A 24,259-nucleotide genomic window follows, 5' to 3' on the forward strand; every position below is an offset into this window, starting at 1 on the left:
AGTCTATTCCAGACATGGAAAGTCAGGGAATTTTATCCTTTTTGGGACAAAGTCATGGAATATCAGGGAATTTTGTTGTAGGAGTTTACAATTTACTTGCCAAAATACATGAATACAAATATGTCCACGCAGAACTGGTGTACATCTTGTTATTAGCTTTACTGCCTGCTTGAGGAGCCCAACTTTGTTTATTCAGTGCCCATTTATTCATCTCCTGCTCTAACAAAGTAAAAGATTCTTGAACGCTACATGACTGCTCTGAAATCATTGGTCGGTATATTGTACCATTCATTACATAGTAAGTCATCAAAATTCAGTTTTCTTTTCTCAGGGAAAAGTCATGAAATTTTACATTTGACTTAGAGTGGGAACCCTGAATATACCTTTTATCAAATTCAGTGATCTAGCTGTCCATTCAATGTGTGTGATAATTTGATTGGCTGTTCAGCTCAAATATCAACAACCTTTCATCAGGATAACAGACTGTATTTTTTAAGTTTTTACACAACAGAGACAATGTTCATCATAAAATCTTTATTCATTTTGTAGATCTTTGTAAAAGTGATAATTGCACTATATTCAGATTTTATTTTTGATCAATATATTTACTATAAAAACAATAATATATTCATATAAGCATATATTACATTTGTATCACAATAATATAATAAGATAGTTGATGACACACTTCTTGATTTCAACACTGAATGTGTGTGGAAAGTGCTTAGCACGTATAAGAAAATTATTTAGGGAAATGCTCGATTTCACAATGGAACTGCACTGTCCACGGCCATTTCATCACTTCATACTGACCAGTCTTTCAGTCAGACGGACTTAAGAAATAAATGTGTATTGCGGTCTAAGCGTAGGACATCTTTCCGAGGTAATTAGCTGGGACATAGCCCTTTTGGCCGTTGGCCTCAGCAAGCCACCAATCCTTGTTGCCTCCGAGGTCGTTAAACTGGAGGATGCGGACATGCTGGTACTCCTGAAGGGTCAGCTCCTGGTCACTGCGTGCTTGGAAAGCATACACTGCATAAAACTGCAAAGCAACAAGTTGATCAATTGTAGGTGGTGTTGCCTATTGGCTTAAAACAGATAAGCTCCCTGAATACCTAGTTTCCTGCATCACAACCCACCTGATTGGCCTTATTTTTATGGCTGGCAAAGATCACCAACAGATGGCACTGTTCATCTACCTCTAGGGTTACACTATTTTTGTCAGACATGGTGACATTCAAGGAACACAACTGACATGTAGACCACCTAGTGCATCCGGTCAGCATGTTTAAATAACTGAGGGTGTGATATGTTCATGATTATCAGACAATTCCAAGTGTGCCCAGCATAAACACTGACACAAATGTAGGGGAACTTATGCATTCTTAACATGTTACATGACAATAATGTCATAAATGTCAGATAGCTCTTATCTCTGAGACAGAACCTGACAGCTGCTAATTTCCTGTATATGCTGTGAGGTTTCTAATGATTAATTCTATAAGAGAGCTCTTCCTGCCATATGGCACACTGGATAATGGCATGTCATGATATGTCATATTTAAGTTACCTGCGATACACTGACAGCATTTTTCAAGACAGTATGTTGGAGTTTCCTATATTGTTTTGCAGTTTGTTGCTATGTCAGGCTTATCTGGAATGGCCAGTGACATGTAACTGCAGGCAGCACAGTAGCATCACAAACATTTTAAGTACGCCTGATTTTTTTAAATTTATTTTTTTATCCAAAGCAGCCCTTCAACTAGGCTTTCTCAGACAAGTTAATTTATTCTTAAAAATTGTATTCCCCAAACACTAAATACTGCAATTTTGTATTCCTCTAACACTGATAATGGCATGCAGGCATTGTTAGCATATTAGCAGTTTGAAATTCAGCAGATTCTAATTTTGTCCTCCCCAGATATTTGACAATACCAGTGTGGGAAACTTACCTGCTGGTCTTCACTGGTCTCAGCGTCCTCTGCGCTCTCTGGTTCCCCCTGCAGGCCAGAGAGGGTGGAGGTGCTGTCAGAGGTATGGAGGCTAAAACTGCGAAGGCTGCTGCTGCCGCTTCCTGACACAAACAGGCTCAGGTTGTCAAAGTCATCCGTCTGCTCCGCCTGTGCCCTCGCCTGCTCCCGCTGAGGGTTGTAGGCTTTCAGGAAGGACGAGTACACGTAGCCCCGCGTGCCTGTCACACAAACAAAGAGAGCTCTGTCTGTCAGGAGAGCAGAGGGGAAACCGGAGATCACCTCTGAACCACATGGGGAGTGAATGGCAGCTTTGTAAGAAAAAAGGTGATCCTAGCTCAGCTTATAGGGGATCAGAGTCAGCAGATGGGGACCTGGATAGACAGTGGACTGAAGTTTGATATCTTATTTCAAAGTACTGAAATGTGGTAGGCAGTTAAAGTATGGTTCAACTTCAAAATATTGACTAATTGCTATTCACAGCATTGCAAAGTTCTATGTGGATTTTCTGTAAAGTGAAAACACACGTGCACACACATGGGTGCACAAGCCCACACACTAACCCCCCCCCCCCCCCTCCACACACACACCTACCCACACTGCCCCCCCCCCCCCACACCTACCCTACCCCCCCACTCACTCAGACCTGTTTATCATCAACTGCACTATACACAAACTATTTTCCTAAGCCTTTTTTTCCATTGCATGAGAGAGTCACTGGGTTTTGCACAGCAAGGCATGCTGTGTTGATGTGGGTGCTGTTGCTCATGGCATAGATCACAGCATAGTTACAAACAGCAGGCTGGCCTTGTTGTGAGGCAACAGTCTTCAGGGGACAGGATTGAGCCTAGTTTGGAGAACTGCGACATTGCAATGCCTGCTGGGACTTTTCCACTGTTCTCACTGTGGAAAGCAGTTCTTCCAAGTGATATATATATATCGACAAATCATTTCAAAATAAAGAGCTCTTAGATTCATGTCTGTCACTCAGTGGAGATCACAGCATCCTAATGGAACACCTGTAACCTATAGAGACTCATTCTTATGATGCAGCTGGTTACACCGCACATATACGAACATTCACCCATATGTGCCCATATTCAAATGAAGATGCCTCCGTTTTCATGTCGGTTGGAGCAAACATTTCATCTGACATAAAATGTCTTGACAAACATCCCTTCCTCCATCTCTCTCTCTCTCTCTCTCTATCTCTCACTCACTCACACACACACACACACAAACACACACCACACACTTACTGCCTGTGTGTACCAGCCAGCGGCTGCTGCTCCCCAGTGGGTCGTGGTCCTCCAGCAGGGCCACCAGCTCCCCCTCCAGCAGGCTCACGTCTTGCTCCTGACAGGCATTGCAGTTGCGCTTCAGCTGGTAGAGCCGCTGAGCAGGGTACTCCTCCAGCAGCCGGGCCCTGTGTCCTTCCTCCTGACGCTGAATCTCTGGGGCCTGCGGGGATTTGACAGAAGCACAGCCATCAGCGCCCATGACGGGCAGTGGCACCTGCTAACCAGTCCTCCAGGGTGGAGCACCACTGAGTAGTCTGCAGCCCTCTGGGAGCAAACGGTACAAAAGTACGCAACGAGTAACCAAGACCCAACAGCTTTATCACCGCACTGCACTTTGCTGACTAAGATAAGATCTCAACATTGTGCATTTAATTGACTTGTGATTAGATCAATGTAGAAAGGAGCTAGCCAAAGCCGAGACGAGTTATTAAAGAGGGTGTTCAGGTGATTATGCTGCGCTGAAACCCCCATTCAGGGTAATTATCACTGTTGAATTGTCACTGTTATCATGCCAGACACGTTTTACAGTGGCTCTCACACAGGGGCAACAGACGTGTAGAATACTTGTTTGAGTTGTTATTTTTATATTTCTATAATTGCCATCTTGACATCACTTACCACTATTTTCTTGTCTCGTTTCTCGAAGCTCACTTTCCTCTCCATCAAGCGTTGTGCATTATCCTTGACGAAAGCGAGATTACCAATCTCCTCCATGATACTATTTTGGACTTCACTGATGTTTGACAAAGGTGCCTGAATATCACAATGAGAAACAATGCAAAATATTAATATTGCTAATTAAGAATCGAACTGAAGAAGGCAGAATTTCTAAATCCATTGTGCTTGTTTCTTTTGGTGTTTGTACTAGGTCACCACCTTAAATTAGGATACCTTCTCTGGCAAACCAGATGGAAATAACATTAATTTATCTATGTATCAGGTGCTAACCGGGAGCTGGTGGATGGAGGGGCATTTCTGCATGGCCATCTCCATCAGCTGCTGCAGTAGGGCCACCAAGAAGAAAAGGCAGTTGCTTAGGATGCTGCAAGCGGCCGCGTTGAACCTCTGCAGCTCCTCCACCAGCTGGGCATTGAGGGCTTGGTAGTCTCGGCCCGCCAGGCACGACTCCTCAGAAGGCGAGGGGGAAGAGGAAGAAGAGGGGGAAGCGGAGGAGGAGGGGGAAGAACGTGACTCTAGACGACTGCAGTAGTCGAGCAGCTTGTCGTAGCGCTTCTGGATGAGCTTCTGCGGGGCGGCGAACATGCTCTGCAGCGAGGACAGAGGGGCCAACACCTGCCGCTCCACTCTCTCCGTCTGTGGAGGACAGCAGCACAGAAACAAACTCGCACTCAGAACAAGACAACATTGCAGCAAACACGCTCAAGGTAATGTATCTCATAGTAGAAAATAAGTATATTCAGACAGATAGATAGATAGATAGATAGATAGATAGATAGATAGATACTTATTAGGGGAAATTCAAGTAATATTCAGCAATGGATGTTCTTTAAATAGGGGGTGGACAGCTGGTAAAAGTGAGAAGCAGGATAAAAAAAAATGTGGATGTTAAATAAAAAAAAGGAAGCAGGTGTAGCCAACAGAGAAGAGAAAATATAAGAAAACATAAAAATAAGGTGGATTTCATACATCTTTTCAAACTGATACAAGTTAAGCAAAACAACTCACAAAGTGCTTATATGGGTCTATGGTAGTATTGTCATTCTTGGTTCTGTGAAACCCATTGGTGTCTATTACGTCTGGATCCATCATAATTTTTCCAAGATCATCGGCATTCTGTGCGGTCACAGATACCATTTCCTGAAAAAGAAAGACATGAGGGTGTTACCTTTGCCACATCTACTGTATGTAGAGAAAATTAAAACCTCATAATTTGTCTACACTTAAACAGAACAAGAACATTTTAGGAGAACTATTCAGTGGTTTTAGGGGAAAGTACCTGTGCCTGCTGCAAGTAATACAGGACATTTTTGACCAGCAGTCGCACAGATTTCTCCAGGCTGCGAAACAACTTCTCCTCCTTATCAAACAGTTCATCTCGAACCTACATACAAAATAGTTATTTGTCATTCCAATGGGAAACCTATGTGGCATATTTATGTCTATAACATAAAATTTCAACTGAATGTATATCCTCAAATGTAAATGACTACATACAAATTAACATTAACAAACAAACACAGCTGCACTTCAGTGCTTTAATCAGTACCTGTGGCTCGACGCCTGTGAGGAACTTCAGGTAACCTGTAAACCTATCTGACTTCTTCCTGATGGAGTGGATGCTGAACTTGTTCAGCCTGCCTTTCAAGGTGCCCTCTTCATCGCTCCTTTTGTACTTCATTACTGAACACAGAGGCAGTACACAATTGATTCACACATTGTACTTATTTCTATTCATCAAAATGGCAGTGATTTTTCACATTGATATGAGAAGATATGGCAGAGAACAGTAGAGATACAGTACACTGAGGCTGGCAACTGGCTTTTGGCATTGCCACTGTGCCCCCTATGAGATCGCCTGCCTACTGTCCACACCCTTACCAATGTCTTTCCCTCTCTTGAACTCATTGATGTTCAGGTTTATGATCTTGGCTGCAGTGAGGGCCTCTTGCAGTGGCTGGCGGTCGGGGTGGTCATCGGGCGTAGCCTGCCAAAGCTCGGCCAGTAACAGGGGATATTTCATGATCCGCTGGACCGGCTTGATAAGGAGAGAGCCCATGTCCAGCAGGTTGGATTTTCCTCTGAGGTAAAATTCAGGAGATATCAGTACCAACCACATACCAAATAGACATCTGAAGGAATATATTCAGAAACACATATGAAAGATTTTTGTCATAAACAAATGTGTTGCATGGTTTGTCAGAATGTGTACTTACTCTTGTTCATATATCTTCCTGTAAAGTGAAATTAAACACAGTTATTATCACTCTGAGGGATGATATTTCAAATTATGATACTGGAAATGAAATAATGAAAATGTCTGCATTTACTTTAGTGAACTTGTACATGTCCTGAACTGTTGCTGAATCTCCTTCTCCTTCTCATAGGACTTGAGCAAGGTGTTGGCATCATCGTGATGATAGCAGTATATTTTATAGACTTCCTCTAATACAGCTTTGGCCTGGATGAAAACCTCTCCTGATGTGTGAACACAAAGCAAAACAGAGCAGGTGAAATCCCTCACACATTAGGCGATTGTGTCATTTCTCAGTGGTGGTATGCTTCTGTTATACTGAATACTTCCCCCTTAACATAAGTGTGAACTTCAGCTTTATTCCAGAGACAGGTCAGCAACTTTACACCTTATCTAGTGGTGCGGAAACAACTGAAAGCTGCTGGGCATAGCACAAGATCCTGGGCCCCTGCATAGGCAGTCCTGATGGGCCCCCATGTTCCTCAACCCAGGTAAAATAAAATATATTCCAGACTTTTACCTCCCTTGGGCCCCTATAATCAGTAGTGGTTTTACCCCCAGTCCGACGCCCCTGTGTTTGACTGCTGAGAGGTTACCTGTGAGTACTGCCTGGGGGTCAGGCTCGGCAGTGGCCTCCTGAAGCCGGTGTAGGAGCTCAGCTGAGACGGCACACACTGACTCCATGTTGGTGAACAGGCGGTCCACATCCACTACCTACAGGCCGAGCAGAGATAAAAGATATACTGTTAACAAACTCCACTGGTTCCACTAGCTCTCATCAGTTTCTTGAAAAAAAATTGTCCTATGCAATGTTGCATGAATGAATGCTCAGATGTGATATATGTTTTCTCCAGTGAGGGCAGGACTGTACCTGAGCTACTCGAAGAGGTTGTAACACCTCTCTAATGCACAGTTCCAGGTCGGTCAAGAAATCACTTTCAGTTTTCACCAGCTCTTCAATAACCTTGGCCCTCTTGGCCATCTTCCTCTGCCGAACCTCGTCGGGGTCAAGTGCAAGGGACGAGAGGTCATGAGGAGCCATCTTCTCTGATGGGACAAGAAATGTACACAGTGAAGGATGACTATTCTGGCGAATAATAATGCTTGTTGGATTTTCCATTAATATTACATGGCTGGTATATTAAGGGCATATTAATACTTAAAAAAGGCTGGTTAAAAATGAAAATGATATGATACCTACAGAACATGTGAATATGCATTTATATAATGAGAAGTGTCTTGTATGGAACAGTAGGTGGACGTGAAAGTACACATAAATCTAGCTCTGTTTGCCTGACATGCAGCCAGACTCCAGCCCGTGGATACACAGATCTAATGACTTTGACTGGATGCCAGCCACCTTCATTAGAATTTCAGTCAGGTTCTCTCTTTTTTTCCTCTCTCTCTTTTTATCGCTCAGAGCGGCTAATCTGTCTCTCGCTGCCTGCACTTTGCATTTGAGACGAGGCCTGAACGTGTGTTCAGGGAAGAGTGATGTTTCCGCACCACCTCATCGCCTCGCTTCTTCCTCTCAGAGAGAGAGAGAGAGAGAGAGAGAAAGAACAAGAAAGACTAAATTCACTGGTAGAGAGAGAGAGAGAGAGAGAGAGAGAGAGAGAGAGAGAGAGAGAGAGAGAGAGCTAGAGAAGGAAGAGAGGCAGGCAGACATGTCCTGGTATCAGGTTACAGAAGTCATCACCGTGGTGATGTAATGTCATGGCACTGCAGACATTCCAGTTGCTTCAGCTGGAGGAAGTACCTGACAACTGCATGAAACGCCCACATCCAATGAGCACAAACATAAACTCTTTCTCCAAACAGTCAAACAGCATACTGTTTGGAGAAAGCTTAAGAAGCTCATAGTGTATGACGTAGACAGTCATTGGCACCAAGAAAGTGATGGGCACAGTGAAAGCCAGTATATGTTATGGTCAGATATCTCTAAAGAATCTTCTCATTTATTACCCCAGGTAACACATTCCTATCTGGAATACAAACAATCCATATGAAAACAATGCCATTTGAAAGGGCTTTCCTTCCTACAATTCTCAACTATTTTATACGCTTAAAAATATTTGCTATATTGGTGACTCAATATTTGTTCCATTGGTGAGAGGGATGGCAGTGGTATTCTGTGAGCTTTCCTATGAATGAAAATAGAGGACAATAAGCCTGTCAATCTCACAGAGGCGTACGGGAGTAAACTGGATACTGCCGCCCCCACCCATGATATCACCTTACAAGTGTCCACTATGTTTCAACTGCTTTAAATGCTAAATACTTTCATACTATTCTCATTTACTAGACAGCTCATGGACATTCAGACATGTTTTTGTGAGAAAAAAACTGACTGTGAGAATGTTCAAAGTCCCACTGGAAGCTATGCTCGTCAGCCTCAATGAGAAGTGAAAGGGTCCACCCGTGAGAATGTGAACTGAGCTTCCTTTTTTTTTCGCCTCTAGCTATAACTTGACAAAAAAGCAGCACATTTGGCAGCATCTACTTGACCTCAAATAGTGTTGTATAAGACAATACAAAGTAAAACCAGACAGAACTTCAGTTTAAATCTGTAGTGCAAAATACCCTCCATTGGTAGAGATTTCCCATGAAAGTAGATAGCCTTTCACAGACTGTCCCATTGAAGCTTCCAGAAGACTGGCCTAGCTGGATTGCATGTCACCAAGAGGGAAAATGACATGTTGAGAACCAGGCTCTGTCTTCATAAACAATGGTACTTTGATGGATGTCAGCAGTCCAAACCAAACCTCAGGAGTGAGAAAGGTGGTTGGGAAGGATTTCCCTTCTGGCCAGATCACTATACCTGTGGAGTGCGGGGCATGAGAATGTCTAATAAACCAGTTGACTTCAGACACTTCTGAACGAAGCTAATCTTCTCTCCCCTCACTGAGATCTGGAGGGAGGCCTGGCTTAGTTTAAGCATCTGGTTGACCGTCTCACATTGTCTCTGGAGGTGGCATGCATGTGAGTTGAGCTATATTGAGATTTATTGATGAAGGGCACTCTCTCCTTAGCTATGCACACACACACACACACACACACACACACACACACACACACACACACACACACACACACACACACATGACAAGACACACACATACCCATACACAAAAATGCTGATTTATAAACTAAGATGCTAAACCTGCTAAACAAGTAAGGAGAGTATGCACCAGAAAGAGTGAATGGTTGTAATTATTATGACCTAACCAACCAGTGCTACCGTGAAGGGAAGTCATTGTTCTGCAAGTCCTATATTTCCTCATTCAGTGAAGTCATACCAGCTCTTGCACGGCTAAGACCAAATGAGTAGACCAAGGTCAGTCAAACTAGAACCTGCTGTAAGGGGTTTTGCAGACAGGGATATTGTATTGCCTTCAGGCACATAACAAGAAAGCTGTAGAAAGTGCTGATGTACTGTTTACTGCCACTATTTTACCTACATAACGAGCCAGCTGATCTCCTGGCATTTAGAACATTACAAAAAGAAAGGCCTATTTGTTTGCCTCACTTTATCAGTGACTATACACTTAAGTCTGTCAGACCATTCTTAATTACAAGTTTTAGTGCATCACTGTAAATACCAACCAGACAAGTAGCACAAGATTGCCATCATAGTTTTCTTTAAAGCATTACCAATGATTTTCTGTCTTGCCTGCAGGTCTGCATTCCTATTGTGTGTGACACACAGACCTTGGTCATAGAGACAGGCATGGCAGGTTCTCCTGAAATGCTGAGGTCTCGTTTTCTGTAACCTCAGAAAGTAGTATTATTTTATGACATCGCAGCCCAGTTGATTTGATCCAACAAAAGATAGAGGAAGGACATAATTGCAGCTATCCCCACTGTTCGCTTTACTAATAGCATGGACCCTGTCATGTGTTTCGCTATTCTTGCACTGACAACATATAGATTCCATGTAGTAAGCTCAGTGATATTATGCACAGTGGAGTTGCCATAGTGAAGTCCCAATCAAAGGTTACTTCTCCTTCTTGTTTACGCCAAGCCTGTTGGCCGGCCCTTCCCAACACTACCGGGAGGCCGGTTTGCATATGTGACATGACATCATCCCAAAGGAATTGCTTCATCCTCCACATACAACAGGTGCTCAGCATCACATGCACAGGCCATACACACCACAAGACGGTGTCACATTATGGAACTAGTAGAACCTGAGATGAAAGGCATTTTCACTGGCAGTGTTATTCACTAGAGCTAACATAAGCACAGCATATGTGATGTGGGTCTAAGGATAGCGTACCTTTGAGCTTGGCGCTGTACTCTGTCTTATCCGACTGGCTCCTTCTGATCAGTGTCCCGATATTAATATCGCCTTTGGAGCTGTCATCATCCACGATGGTGTCTGTTTTCCTCCTCTCCAGGTACCTGAGTAAAAGCCTGCTTCTCCTTTTTATCGTCTTGTCCTTCTCCTTCTCCTTCTTCTCCTCTTTCTCCCTTTCGGTCCCGCTGGCCTCTTTGGGATCCATGGTGAACCCCTCGCACCCCTCCTGTCGTCTCTCTGGCTGGCCCAGGGAGAGAGAGACACTATGTGCGTGCTTGGGAAAGGCAACAGGTGTAGCACTGCTGTGTACACTAGCAACCTGCTGCATACAGGTAACTCCTCCCCCTGGTCTTTCTATCTTACCTGCCACAGAGGAGACCTGGAGGCCACGCCCCCTCTCCTGCACTGCTATGCGTCATCACTAGAGGTACCTATGTCCATGGAGACAGAGAGAACAGGCAGAAAACAGAGAGAGAAAGTGCCATGGAACAACAGATAATGCCACTGAAGAAGAGGAAAGGAAGACGTTGGAAGTGCACGTAGCCCTTATGCATTATTCTTCCACCTGAATATCTCAAGTGCCACAACATTAAAACTCAACACAGTGTCTGTAAAGAGATTTGTGGACCATAGTAGCTTATTTGCATATTTGCCATAGAGGTGACATGTAAATTTTGATGAACACTTCTAAGGTCAAGCAGAAACCAGAGCCATTGAACTGTTCAATGCTTCACTTAAGGGAAGAGGAGAGATAGACTTCTCTGCATAGTCTGTCTGCCTCTTCACCCCCTCCATGTTTGGATACTGTCTGTCCACTAGCCATTTTTTACCACTGTCTTTCTGCCTCACTGTTTGTGTGCTATATTAGCACATATGCATAACCCCTCCCTCCATGCCACATAGCCGAACTGTGGCCACACTTTTTCTTAATATAGTTATACACAGTATATAGATATATAGACTTTATTGTTGCACTGTTGGACTTACTCATTTGCACTATCACCATGACACTCACTCACACAGAGCACCTTACCTTGCCTTACTATGCACAGAGAATCACAGGCTCAGTCCCTGCCTCAGTCATTGCAAGCTCATCTTGATTGATTAATCACCCACTATGTGGATACTGTTTTTTAGAATTGATTTAGATTAAGTGTTAGTTAGTATAATTTGTATTTTAGTATATTTAGTATATTCTTTATCTTCTACTGTCCTTATTGCTTAGTTGTGTTTATATATTATATACTTTTAATTACTTTTTCTGCTGTAGTGAATGTGTGTGTGTTGTCTGTATGCTACTGAGACCTTGAAATTCCCCTGGGGATCAATAAAGTATCTATCTACCTATCTATCTATCTAAACAACATTCAAACACCGCTCAGAGTCTCCTTTAAAAATCCTACTTCTTGGATTTCATGGCTGTATCCTCATGTACAGGGTTCTCACTCTAAGTCAAATGTAAAATTCCTCTGACTTTCCCTGACAAAAAACCTGAATTTCCATTACTTGCTATAATGAATAGTAGTATATACCAACCAATGATTTCAGAGAAGCGCGTAGCTTTCAAGAATCTTTTACTTTTTTAGTGCAGAAGATGAATAAAAAGGGCATTGAGTAAACAAAGCTGAGCTACTCAAACAAGTAAAGCTAATAACCAGATATACACAAATTCTGCTTGGAAATATAGTTGTATTATTGTATTTTTAAACTTTACACGGCTACACAATATTCCATGACTTTGGCCCAAAGATGATAAAATTTCCATGTCTGGAATGGACTTTCCAAAATTCCATGATATTCCAGAAATGCCATGATGGTTGAAGTAATTGTGCTCTTATTTGGCCATTTAAAAGTAAATCAACACATTAAACTAATAACTAACTTCTCTAAACCTACCAGCATAACATCACTCTTGAGATTTGAAAAGGTTTCAAAGGTTGTTTAGTAGAACTGTGACACGTAAAGACTTGAGGTAGACCAAAGTCTGTATTTAAAAAATGGTTAATCATATCAACCATTATTTTGTTAAGGACACTGTCATGTGGTTTAAGTCAGCTCAGCACTGAACAAAGAGGTATGATCAACAATGACCTCATAGGTAGAGTAAAATAATGGCCAAGGGAAATGTGACATGAAACAGGATCATAAAATGCTCTGAACCCAAGGTAAACACTGGCAAAGCTCTGCTATCAGATGTTGAGATATTGACAGTGGTGAACTATGACAACAAGCCCCTTCAAATGGCAGAGAAGGCCACACACAAAGGGGAAGCGGTATTTTATTGCTGGGTCTGTATAATAAAATCCATCATAGTAATATTTTTTATTAATGTTTAACACAGCAAGTGTTTCTCTGTAGCAGTTTAGCGACCTATTTAAACAAAGTTTTCTGTTCTCACATGACTCAGAAATACAGGAGCAAACACTAGCTTGGCGTGAGTGAGGGGAGGAGTAACTGAGAGTACTCTGTAACTTTCAGTAACTATTAACAAGATTATTTACATGAATAGAAATATATTCGGTCACATAAGCATCACACTTTGTTCAACAAAATTGTTCTAAACCTGTTTTAATGTCAGCATTGTAAATGTGGTTGTATTTTACCAGGAGACACAGTAAACAACTGTTGTGGAAGGTGGTGGTGAAAAAAGATGACCATTGCCAGTAAATTCACAGGTGCCACATATATTGCACATGTGGGGAAAACATTAATGTTAGCAATGCACAGTGTGGAATGTTTATTCAGTAAATAATACCAACAAAGTTTAAATGCTATCATTGACTTTCCATATACAGTATACAAAAATACTAAGACAAGACTTGTATCAGGAAACCAAACAGACTGAGTTCATTATGAATCGTTCATAACACATCTAGTACCCAGAGTTCATTAGTAAATACCTGTCTCATAGGCCGACTTTTGATTTCATCAGTGCCCGAGCAATGAGAATGGAAGGTTGTTTGAGATGTGCCATTTTACTTTTCTGTAGTGTAAACAGCAGGTCTCACCCATACTCAGATGAAATCCTACATCACAGTCACTCACCTTTACTAGTGAGATCAGTAACACATAGCCTACACACAGCACTTCATGTGGAAACCTGACATGGAAATGGTGGATACAAAAGATGTCAGAGTGTAGTGCAACACATATTTACTAGTTTTCTGGCACTGAATGTGCCTGATATCTTTTGTTTGAACAAATAGTGAGGTAGACAATAAAGAAGGGGAGAGATTAATCTAATGTGCATGTTTGTTTACTCAGCACCAAGCACAGACAGCCGATAAGGACTGTAGTCTCTGAATCTGCTGGTTTAATTACACTTAGGCCATTATACTCTTCAGGATGTGCTAAAAATAATACATACACAAAGGAAGGCCTACGATGCAGATAGACCATTACTATAGTGACCATTGTGAATACAATCTGAGGCAGCACGATGCCATGCTGGTGCTCTCAAGGGGTGCTGAAATAAACCGAGCTACTTTAGTAGGCCTACAGTGTGGGACACTACCTTACCAAAAAAATGCTGAAGAGTAAAGTACCTCTTCCAGCATGCACGCATATGCGCATGCATACACACACACACAGAGAGAGAGAGAGAGAGAGAGAGAGAGACACACACACACACACACCCACACCTAACCTGAGTTACATAATGACATTGGGTTTAGTGTACTTTGGTAACACTAAAACATACAGATAGGCTAGTGTTTACTAAAGCCAGCACATGATGTCAGGAAAACAAACACTGGCAGTTGTGCCACTATTTTTGACTGTTTCAACCACAAGTGTGCTGCACTCCTTTTTCAAAAAGCCCTCTCAGTTTAAAAAGCACTCTGAAAATTAACTTGGGCTACTGTAGGAATTAAATGGACCTGTTATTTAGGCTATGTTATGGAATTGGCAATCCTTGCGCAAAGTCTAGTGTCAAGATTTTTTATAACACATTTTTATAGTGATTGGTATAGGCTACTGAGTTAAGAAACATATGTCTGGAGTAGAATTTATGTTGCAAAACATTACGCGCTTCGTGTTTGTTGACGGATGTCAGCCATTTTCTGTTGGCAAAGGTCGCTGTCTTCCATGTTCCTCTACTGGAAACATGTTCCACAGTGTAAAGATAGGTGGCAGTGCGAGCTTAAGGAAGCGATTGGGAAGTACCATGTGGAGGAAACTGTAACACGAAAGCAGGAACTGAGTGGACATATAAAGGCTTGAATTATGCTTTTGTTACTACGCTCTTCGGTGAGGTATTCAGTTGCCGTTTTTAACGCACAGACCATTTGTAAAAACGAAGTTATTTCACGAATTATCTCCCCCTCTCTCAGAAAAATGACGCATTATCAGACGGAAGAGAGAGGACGGCCAAACTCGACAGACTACAGGATTTATTTTAGTAAGTCGAATAGCCTAATGTAGAGAAATGCACTTCATTCATTGCTCCACTTGCAGAGGCATGCCTCGCTTACAAAATGCATCCCACAAGGAATGGCATCTTTGGACGGAATAGCAGCTTCTTGAAATGGTCACATCCACGTCGCCAAGAAAACGACCTAACGACCTGACTACTATCAACCGTTACACACTAGTGGCGCACAATTGTCTATAGATTTCCAGTTATTTACATAATGGACTTTTATTTCATACAGAGTAGGCTAGCTGTCTGCGTGAGTAAAGTAGGCTAATATCTGTTGAGATGCTACAATCAATGACCTATAGGGGTAGGTTAGTTTGTAGCCAAGGTGAAACATGTTACCACGAGGAATGCAACTTTGTGTCATTTTTCTGTTTGGAATGTAGGCCCATAAACCCAATTTATAATACAGATTTAACATCTTAAATTTGAAGGGCCGTTCAGCAGACATCTTACAATAGCTTGTAGCCTAGGCTACATTTCATATACAAAAGTCTTGCTTAAGGGGTATTTGATCAATCATTGGGTCAAAATGGAAATGAATCAGACACAAAACCAAGAAACCGTAATATCACTGACACTGCATGCAGGACATTGTTCTTGATGCTTCTCCTTTCCTATTCCAGAAACCTCAGATGGGAAGTACATCTCACCTTTTCATGACATTCCACTTTATGTAACAGATGAACAGGTTTGTCCTTAGTCCATAATTGAGTGAAGTTGTAGGCTTATATATATATATATATATATACACATATAAAAAACACGTTGTGGAGTTGTATCGTTTTTCTTTTTGTTAAGCAAGCCTTTGTCTCACTACAGGAAAATGAGATACCATCAAAGAAGTTAAAGACTGATGATCAGGTACCGCCCAATTACTTATGATAAAAGTCATGAATAGCATTTGTTGGAGAAATTGTCCAAAGTCAAGACATTAAAATTCTAATCTTATATTAAACAGCTCCTGTTTAACATGGTTGTGGAAGTGCCTCGTTGGTCAAATGCAAAAATGGAGGTAATCTGCAATATGTACAAAACCCAGTGATGTATTTTCATTATATGAAAGTGTGAAGCACTGTTTGTGGACAATTCTACTTGATTTTGGTGCATCGATGCAAATGTCAACCCCATTAAATTATGTGTCTGTGCCCCCTAACCCCCCCCCACCCCCGCAGGATGCATTCTTAGACATTCTCTGGTCATTTCTGTTGTTCTTACACCAACACCAGAGAGACAAACACTTTCTTAGACCTTTTTCTTTCAAACAGAAGGGATACCGTTCACTCAGATCGTTCAAATTACAATGAGTAATCTCTTAAGAATCAACATTGTCTATAAATGATTTCCCCAAACTATACCATTTTAATGTCAATTTCATATGATTTGGGGATCGACGAATAAAGAAATATTGATAGTTATGTTATGATTGAAAAAGGAGCAAAAAGAATAGCTTTGTTCCTTTGATTTGTTTATCAGATTGCAACAAAGGAAGATTTAAACCCAATTAAACAAGACGTGAAAAAGGGCAAGCTAAGATACGTGGCCAATGTGTTTCCCCACCGAGGTTACATCTGGAATTATGGAGCTCTCCCTCAGGTGAGATTACTCTCGAGCATCAGAACAGGGTTGGTACATTTTTACATAACTCTGGCTTTGGCCCCTGTTTATTAGTAACGAGGGTGGCTGGATGGTGTCTGCCCTTGCATTATTTACAGTTATTTTTTACAAGGTGCCTGTAGAGTCATTTGCCCCGGTCCATCTGGCTGGCAATATTGGCTTTTTAATACTTTCAGAGAAGTTGAAATTGAAGGCTGAGCTGAGGCTCTACATGCCCTCGGGTTCACTTATTAAAAACGGGCTGCTTGCACTTGGCCCTTTGCCTTTAAAATAGACGTGCATCAAGGGCCCCTCTTTCCACTCCATGCCACATCCACTTGCACTTTACATTTTAGCTGTTCCTCATTCCTTAACTGCAGCTAATGTGTTTCAGTTGTTTGAATGCACTTTTCATTTTACACACCTATCAATCTTTCCTTTGTGTGTGTGTGTTGTCTTTGAGTCAGACATGGGAGGACCCCAATCACACAGACAAAGACACAAAATGTGGTGGAGATAACGATCCAATAGATGTGTGTGACATTGGCTCCAAGGTGAGTGTTCAACATCCTTCAGTGTACCGGAATTGTTTGTGTATGTAGCACAAGTCTTTTCCCTTATGTGTGTGCACTCATTCAACTGTGTCCTACAGGTGTGTTCTCGTGGGGAGGTGATCCAAGTAAAGGTGTTGGGAGTTCTTGCCATGATTGATGAGGGAGAGACTGATTGGAAAATCATTGCCATTAATGCAGAGGATCCAGATGCCCCAGAGTTGAACAGTGGGTTTGAGTAAGACATCACTGTAATTATGGTGAAGCCTTTTCGATGTTGAGTAGTTATAGCAATGTTCCTTTTTTCAATGTGGGAAGGCATTTCAGATGTTCGTAAGAAAAAGCCAGGTCACCTGGAAGCCACTGTTGACTGGTTTAAGAAATACAAAGTGCCAGATGGAAAGCCGGAGAATAAGTTTGCATTCAACGGACAGTTCAAGGACAAGGTAAGGGGGTTATTGTGCATGCTCAGCTCACTCAGTTTCATTCTGAGAAATCCTGAAGATTCTCTTGGTATGTGTTCTATCATCCCATTATTTTGAGGCTCTCCTGAGTATGAGAACCTAAAAGGGCGTTTGTTGTCCTTTGTCATTTCCAGGACTTTGCCGTGCAGGTCATAAGGTCCACCCATGACCACTGGAGGGCCCTAGTGCAGAAGCAGGCTGAAGCTGGAGAGATAAACTGGTGAGAACTGGTGTGACATGTCATATTGTTGAAGCACTTTCACACCATTATTTAGTATTCCTTATTGAAGCGGTCAGCCCTTTCATCTGGCATAATGTTGCAGGTGTTTATTCAAGCATTGTACTTAACTGTGAGTTTGTTAAACATTGATAATTAAGCATATTGAGTAATATAATACCAGAATCAGTAATTGGTAAATAATAATAAAATAACAATTAGTGATTATATGGTATATCTGGTGTCACAAAGTTTTAATGTGATTGATCCGTGTCTCAAAACAGCCTGAATGCCTCAGTCTGTGACAGTGCTTTCAAATGCAGCCAGGAGGAAGCCAGTGCCATTGTCCAGTCGGTGAGAGAAGTACACACCTACACCAATTCAGACTGGACGTTTAGGCACAGGAAATTATGTTTATTCTCTCCTGTCTTCCACAGGCTCCATCATGTGGAGAGGCTTTATCAGTGTCTGCAGAAGGTACGTGGAGATGTGCTACTTACCTATGATGCAATGTTCATGTAGTGTTAGTTAAATTGTTTAAGACATAGGGATATGTATTTAAGCATGTGAACACATTAAAATGTTGGACAGAAAATGGCATTTATGCGAAAAGACATTTTCTTTCAGGGAGTGAGACCTTTTGTTTTTGACAACTTCTTAATATGGAACTACAGCCTTATCTTCAAGTACTCCCATATTATTTCCAATATTTTCTAAAAGTACACCCTTAGTGAATGTCATATTTTAGTTAAAAAATGTGTATGCAAATAGAATGTTGTGCTGATACTGGAACTGGCAAGTGTAGTATTATTTGTGTACAGTAGTATTTATGAGTGGTCCCCAGTAGAATGGACACGTTAATTACATTAATTTATTTCCTTTGTAGTGGATAAGTGGCACTTTCTCTGAAATGGCCTCTGATCAGAAGACGCAATTGGGAGAAACCTGCGCAGAAGCACTTACTGAGAAGGCCGTCTAACACAACAAGGTTTAAATTGAAGTACTGTATGACTAGATAGTGTCCACTCACTGCACATCTTTATTTGTATGCATGCATGCATGCATACAATTTTTTTTTATATTGTTTTAAGTTGATTTTTAAATTTTTGAAGTCTATAATCGCAGGCCTTGGATATTTCTGACAAAATCTGATCTTTTTTATATTTTCAAATTCAGGAAAAGAGTGGTCTTAGTATCAAGGTATGGAAATGTTTTTGTTAGTGAGTTTCATGAAGATTTGAATGAAAGCTGCCAAGCAGTTTTCAATGTGCCAAGATGATCGCTCCATATTAGTTTGATTCATTCATGCATTTTGTTAATTTGGTGACAAAAACCCAATGGGTGAGTTTCGTTATTGACTAATAAATAAACCGTGCAATACATGTCATTTTTGTGATGCAACTAGTAAATATGCATTTACTCAACAGCAAAAAATAAGCAGCACAGGTTTGAAATGCTTTAAATAAATATAAATTTTATTAAAAACACCCACATCTCAGCAATATCAGGAATGATATAATAAACAGCTTTCAAATAAACTGCATTCAGTACTTCAGTACATTACAATACTTACAGTATGTATACCCATCCACATTCCATTTTAAGCATACCAAACTTCGGGGGGAACAAGAGAAGCAGTTTTATTCAAAAAACAAAAAAAGGACCGAGGCAGAATATATCTTTAACCTTTAGTGTCTAACTGCAAAATACCAACACGTGTACATGAACTGCTAGCTTAATTTTGGAGCTGTGCACTCTTGTGCATTAGTCAAACTCATAAAGTCATTCAAGTAATGTTGACACCACTCAGAAAAACTCATAAGCTTTTTCAAGTATGGCTATGCTTGTCACCCGCTATATCCTAATCACTTTTCCCCTCTCCTCCACAATTTGCTACTGAAGCTGGGTCCTGTACACCGAAATTTAACATCAAATTTTCACTTTACAAAAAAAATGGAATTTCTCATCACTATTCATTCTGTCTAGTTGACTTATAGCTAACAGGACTCTACTGTGGGAACTGTTAAGGTAGTTGCTATTTGACAGTTTGCTGCGGCTTTTACATCAGCCACCGTGGTCTACTGATCAGGGTCTGTGTAAAATACCAAATCTATCCATAGATAGAGATGAATCAATGATTGTTTATGAAACATGGGCCGTAGGTACATCTGGTAAACTACAGATTCTACACATTTTTATGTGATGACAGGGATTTAAAATGACAAAGATAGAAACCTCTGTGATACAAACACATGGTATGTACAACACATTTACAATCTACCTTTTAAATAAATGTTTGTAATCTTTAATTGTATTAATTTTCTGGAAAAAAAAAAGAATTGAAGTGCTTCCAGAAAATGTTTATACATGTTAGAATGGGGAAAATGTTTCACACATAACTGTTACCCCACAAAATATCACATTGAATTGAATGGAAGAGAGGGAGAAAAAGTATTATATAAATGTTTAGTGGTCATAAATAAATTTTACTTTAGCTATACACAAGCACGCAAATGTGCATCTATGGTCATAACTGCCCTGGCTTTACTCTTCTTTTTTTTAGTAGAAAGCGAGTGCTTCACTTATTTAGTCAATGCCATACTTTCCCTTTAATCAACTCAGTGCATATGATCATACCATCAAATTCATTGTTTTAAAGTTAACCGACAATCTACTAAAACATAAGTACAAAATGCAGGTAATTTCAATGTTTCTTACAAAGTTACTTTTGTGTGTTTTGTAGTATGTACAAATAAATTCATAGGGATTCATGATGCAAAGGCCAATCCCTGAAGGAGAGGAGACAACATAAAGGACACAAGCAATGTTTATGTTGTGATGCACAGAAATAAGCTGAAGTATCCCTGATTTTGCTATTAGATCAAAGCCTGAAGTTCAAGTAATACTTTCTAATAGATCAAGTGTGAAGAAAGTAGGTAATGAACTTAACCTTGCCTTGGCCTAAAAGTTTTGTGAGACTGTGGTAACTGTTAAAATGTGAAGTGCTGTGAAGCCGTAAGAAAAAAGACAGAGAGAAATAATAAAAAGCCTTTGTATCATAATCCTATTGCCAAACTAGTTCTGAGGTATATGACAAGTAGGTACTGTACATCATTCATAAGCCTTCTCACTGCCCCAATAAAGATTCTCACATTATATGTTTGTAGCAGGTCGAGTAGCACCATTTGAAACAAAACTCAGCTGAAACCCAAACAAGAAAATTACGTTTTTACAGTACTAAAATCTAAAGCCTAAATTCCAGAAAAAAAGAATTAATTTACTGTACAAATATCAACTTTTTAATTATACAGCTAGATTACAATTATTATTTGAGGACCCCACAGCAAGCCAGCTGCCTTAAAAACCATGATGCTAACATAGACCTAACCCTGTTCCTTGAGCTTCACCTGCATGCTGTGAGGAACGTGATCATCAACACAACAGTCACATGACTAAAATTAACATGAATGAGCACCAACTCCAGATTTGTTCTGTGGGCCAATGGCCTAGAACTATCATTTCTGACAAAAAGGTTACCCTCAAGGAAAACATACAAACCTCCTGGCAGATTTATTCTGACTCCTAAAAATATTACTGTTGTAAAAAAATGCACCTTTTGAATGGCTCAAAACACAGTAAATAGAAAGTACATGTAAAGGATTTGTGAAACGTCTGAAAGCACCAGACAAATTTCCTTTTGCATGATGATTCTATCGAGTATTGCAGGCCAATTCCAACCATGTTATTTATTTATTCAAGAAATACAATTAGCCTTTTTTTAGTTAGAGGCCAAATTTGAAGGTATAAACCCTCATACCTTCAATATCAAAAACACTGTAAAACATTTGTTTAAGTTTTTGAGGATATTCTGGCATTACCCACCAACGAATCATAAAATAACTGTTTAGTAGCCTTTGAATGACAGTGTGTATGCACCAATTTGACTCTGAAGGCATTTTAACATAAGACACTCTTTACCTGTAGCACCGAGAATGTGATCAGTGTTTTTCTGTGAAAATCATCTCTATTTTGAGATATTCCTTTAGATAAAAAAAAAAATGTAAAGCCACCAAAATGAAACTTTTTGAAACAAATTGTTTCCAGTAATATTTGTCCTGATGTATTGGACTTAGAGAAGCACCAGAGAAGTAGAACAGTGTGAATCCTGTAAAAAGTAACCAAATATTAAATAAATACCTCCTTAGGGTTAGTCAGTAAAGCTTGATCTCTGGAGGGGTGACATGATCTGATCTGTCATCAGTGGATCTCTGAAGTTTGCTCCAACTGTTCTGGTGATGTGGTGTTTTGCTCCTGGGTGACAAGTCACTCACATATCCCAGAGAGAGAGAGAGAAAACTATCGAAAGCTCATAGGCAGCGACACCAAGGTCATTTTCTCATTGCATTTTAGCACCATTTCCAGCACCAATGATGAGTGTGTGTTTCTGCATTTGGAGACTTCACACTGTAAAGAGCCCACATGCCTACATGAAGCAGTTGTACGGCCCTGTGACCTTGGTAAAGGCGTAAGGTGCCGTGCCTACGTATGTGTTGGTGGTGGAGGACATGGACCTCTCGGTCAGGGTCTGGATGAAGCGCTTGTAGGGGGGCTCCACCAGCTCGGAGTACTCTGGAGGCTCACGCTTCACCTTTTTGTTGCTCTTGCTCGGTGTGCTCTCAATACCACGCTCTGCATCCTCCTCCTTCTCCCGTGCCTTCTCTGCCAACTTGGCTTCCCAGAGAGCCAGTCCGTGTTTGGCCTCATTCATGTTCTTGTGCTGGTAGAACACCAGTGAGATGCGGGTGGGATGGGTACGGTTGGGCTGTTTGAGAGGTGTAGTTGCGTGCAGCTCCCTCTTGGCGCACTCAATTAGGATGGAGCCGTGGCTGGGTGCCACTGCAACCCCACCAATGTCAGGGTCCAGAAAGTTGTGTTCATTGTCTGACCACACATCCTCCTTCCCCTTTGGTGTGGTGGGAATCGGGGCACCAGGCTCCTGTTTGACCATTACGCTGTGCATGCTGCCGTTAGGCAGCCCAAATGGAGGTTGGGCACCAGGCGTCAGGCATTCACTTCCAAGCGGTGGAAGCCCCTGAGGCATACCGTTGGCTCCATGCAAGCTCATGTCAGGCTTAGCTTGCATACGCAAGGGGTCCAGGCCTGGAGCAAACATCTGAGGATTCTGTGACAGGTATGTGTTGGGGTACCTACTGAACTGATTGCCTTTGCTCACAGATGCATAGTCCAAACTGGGATGGGATGAAGGAGGCCGGGAGATGGCCTCCAAATACTGGGCTTCAGGTCCCCCACTAGGAGGGTAAGGAGGGTATGGCCCTACTGGGTGAACCCCAGGCCTAACAGCGCAGTTGCCAAAGCCATTGACTTGCAGGCCTGGCTCACTGTAGCGCGGGGGATAGTTAACCCCGTAACGCTGATGACCCCCATACTGCTGTTCAGGGTACATGGGTGGTCTCTGCTGCCTGTACATCTCCAGGTGCTTTGGACTACCGGGGTAGTAGGGATGATAGTTCTCCATCGCCATTCCCCCATTGCACTGATATCCTGGGTAGAGGTTATTGGGTGTAAGAGCGTTGGGATAGGGGCTGGCTGGATTTCCTCCATTCATGTAAGAATTTGGTACATGTAGAGGTGAGGGGTAGGGACTCGCTGAGATGGGTGACTGCGGGTACAAGCTGCCCGGCTTTGGAGTGCTGGGAAAAGGACTGGGAGAGCTGGGGAACCGGGGGTATCCTGCGGGATGAGGAGAGCCGGGTGCGGGTGCGAAAGGGTGCGAGGCGGCCTGCTGGTGCTGAAGAGGGTGTGGCTGCTGCCCATGCTGAAGGGAAGCGCCAAGGACACCTGTGTGGGAGGAGAGGAACACAGAACAGAGTCTCATGTTAACATGTGTTGTAGACAGTGCAACATTATTATTAATCAGCACATCTACAACCCCAAAACAGAAAAAGTTGGGACGTTGTGTAAAATGCAAATAAAAACAGAATGTGATAATATACAAGTCTTGTAAACCCATATTTAGCAGCAAAAAGGACATAGACAACATATCAAATGTTGAAAATGAAAATTTGGACTATTTCATGGAAAATGTATGTTAATTTTGAATTTGATGGTAGCAACATGTTTCAAAAAGAAGTTGGGACGGGAGCTTCATTCCATCCTCAGTTCATTTTTAGGAACTGAGGAGACCATTTGTTAGAGTTTTAGAGTTTTGAGAATGAAAGGTTGTCCCATTACTCCCCGATATAGGATTTCAGTTGCTCAACAGTATGGGGTATTCTTAGTCATGTTTTTCATTCATTGACAAATCTGGAATGCTGACAGGCCATTTTAGCACCTGAATTCTTCCTCTATGGAGAAATACTATTTAAATATTGGCAGAATTCATTTTGGCATTGTTTTCCTGAAATGTTCAAGGTCTTCTCTGGAAAAGACATTGCCTGGATGGCAGTATATGTTGCTCAAAACCTGTATACATAATTCAGAATTGATTGTG

The 24,259-nt window shown here is 41.4% G+C and overlaps 3 protein-coding genes across 5 annotated transcripts in view; 1 reads left to right on the top strand and 2 right to left on the bottom strand.

The window, feature by feature from the left end:
- Positions 1-519: 519 nt before the first annotated feature.
- On the bottom strand, positions 520-10,831 carry arhgef38 (Rho guanine nucleotide exchange factor (GEF) 38). Its single transcript, XM_042111274.1, has 14 exons — positions 10,483-10,831; positions 7,075-7,250; positions 6,800-6,917; positions 6,280-6,427; positions 6,166-6,183; positions 5,831-6,030; positions 5,499-5,632; positions 5,229-5,333; positions 4,958-5,089; positions 4,220-4,585; positions 3,890-4,024; positions 3,230-3,431; positions 1,953-2,191; positions 520-1,042 (listed from the first exon to the last, which is right to left on the bottom strand). The coding sequence occupies exons 1-14, from the start codon at positions 10,829-10,831 to the stop codon at positions 860-862; spliced, it is 2,505 nt and encodes an 834-aa protein (XP_041967208.1). The 3' UTR covers positions 520-859.
- A 3,764-nt stretch (positions 10,832-14,595) lies between these two features.
- ppa2 (inorganic pyrophosphatase 2) lies at positions 14,596-19,130 on the top strand. Of its 2 annotated transcripts, XM_042088838.1 has the most exons (13): positions 14,596-14,751; positions 14,835-14,902; positions 15,547-15,611; positions 15,743-15,784; positions 15,882-15,935; positions 16,397-16,516; positions 16,984-17,070; positions 17,169-17,295; positions 17,386-17,513; positions 17,666-17,751; positions 18,033-18,102; positions 18,186-18,225; positions 18,635-19,130. In XM_042088838.1, exons 2-13 carry the CDS (start codon positions 14,839-14,841, stop codon positions 18,655-18,657), a joined length of 906 nt encoding a protein of 301 aa, XP_041944772.1. In that variant the 5' UTR covers positions 14,596-14,751; positions 14,835-14,838; the 3' UTR covers positions 18,658-19,130. The 2 variants fall into 2 exon arrangements, with proteins under 2 accessions (XP_041944772.1, XP_041944762.1); XM_042088828.1 differs by having other exon boundaries at positions 14,610-14,902.
- A 72-nt stretch (positions 19,131-19,202) lies between these two features.
- The window catches only part of tet2 (tet methylcytosine dioxygenase 2), a 33,074-nt gene continuing 28,017 nt past the window's right edge, over positions 19,203-24,259 (bottom strand). For both annotated transcript variants that reach the window (XM_042088817.1, XM_042088809.1), the window contains exon 11: positions 19,203-23,607. In XM_042088817.1, coding sequence (XP_041944751.1) covers positions 22,232-23,607 — 1,376 coding nt within the window. In that variant the 3' untranslated portion in view covers positions 19,203-22,231. The remainder of the gene's footprint in view (positions 23,608-24,259) is intronic.

Source organism: Alosa sapidissima, chromosome 1, assembly GCF_018492685.1.
Source record: "Alosa sapidissima isolate fAloSap1 chromosome 1, fAloSap1.pri, whole genome shotgun sequence".
Taxonomy (NCBI): domain Eukaryota; kingdom Metazoa; phylum Chordata; class Actinopteri; order Clupeiformes; family Clupeidae; genus Alosa; species Alosa sapidissima.

Bases quoted from the DNA above. Each gene is read 5' to 3' on its own strand.
- arhgef38 (XM_042111274.1), bottom strand. From the start codon at position 10,831: ATGCAGCAGGTTGCTAGTGTACACAGCAGTGCTACACCTGTTGCCTTT. The intron at 5,334-5,498 runs GTACTGATTAAA...TTTTGTATGTAG, and splicing joins TCACAGGCGTCGAGCCACAG to GTTCGAGATGAACTGTTTGA. The intron at 1,043-1,952 runs GTAAGTTTCCCA...GTTGCTTTGCAG, and splicing joins AGACCAGTGAAGACCAGCAG to TTTTATGCAGTGTATGCTTT.
- ppa2 (XM_042088828.1), top strand. From the start codon at position 14,728: ATGCTTTTGTTACTACGCTCTTCGGTGAGGTATTCAGTTGCCGTTTTT. The intron at 15,612-15,742 runs GTTTGTCCTTAG...GTCTCACTACAG, and splicing joins TTTATGTAACAGATGAACAG to GAAAATGAGATACCATCAAA. The intron at 17,071-17,168 runs GTGAGTGTTCAA...TGTGTCCTACAG, and splicing joins TGTGTGACATTGGCTCCAAG to GTGTGTTCTCGTGGGGAGGT.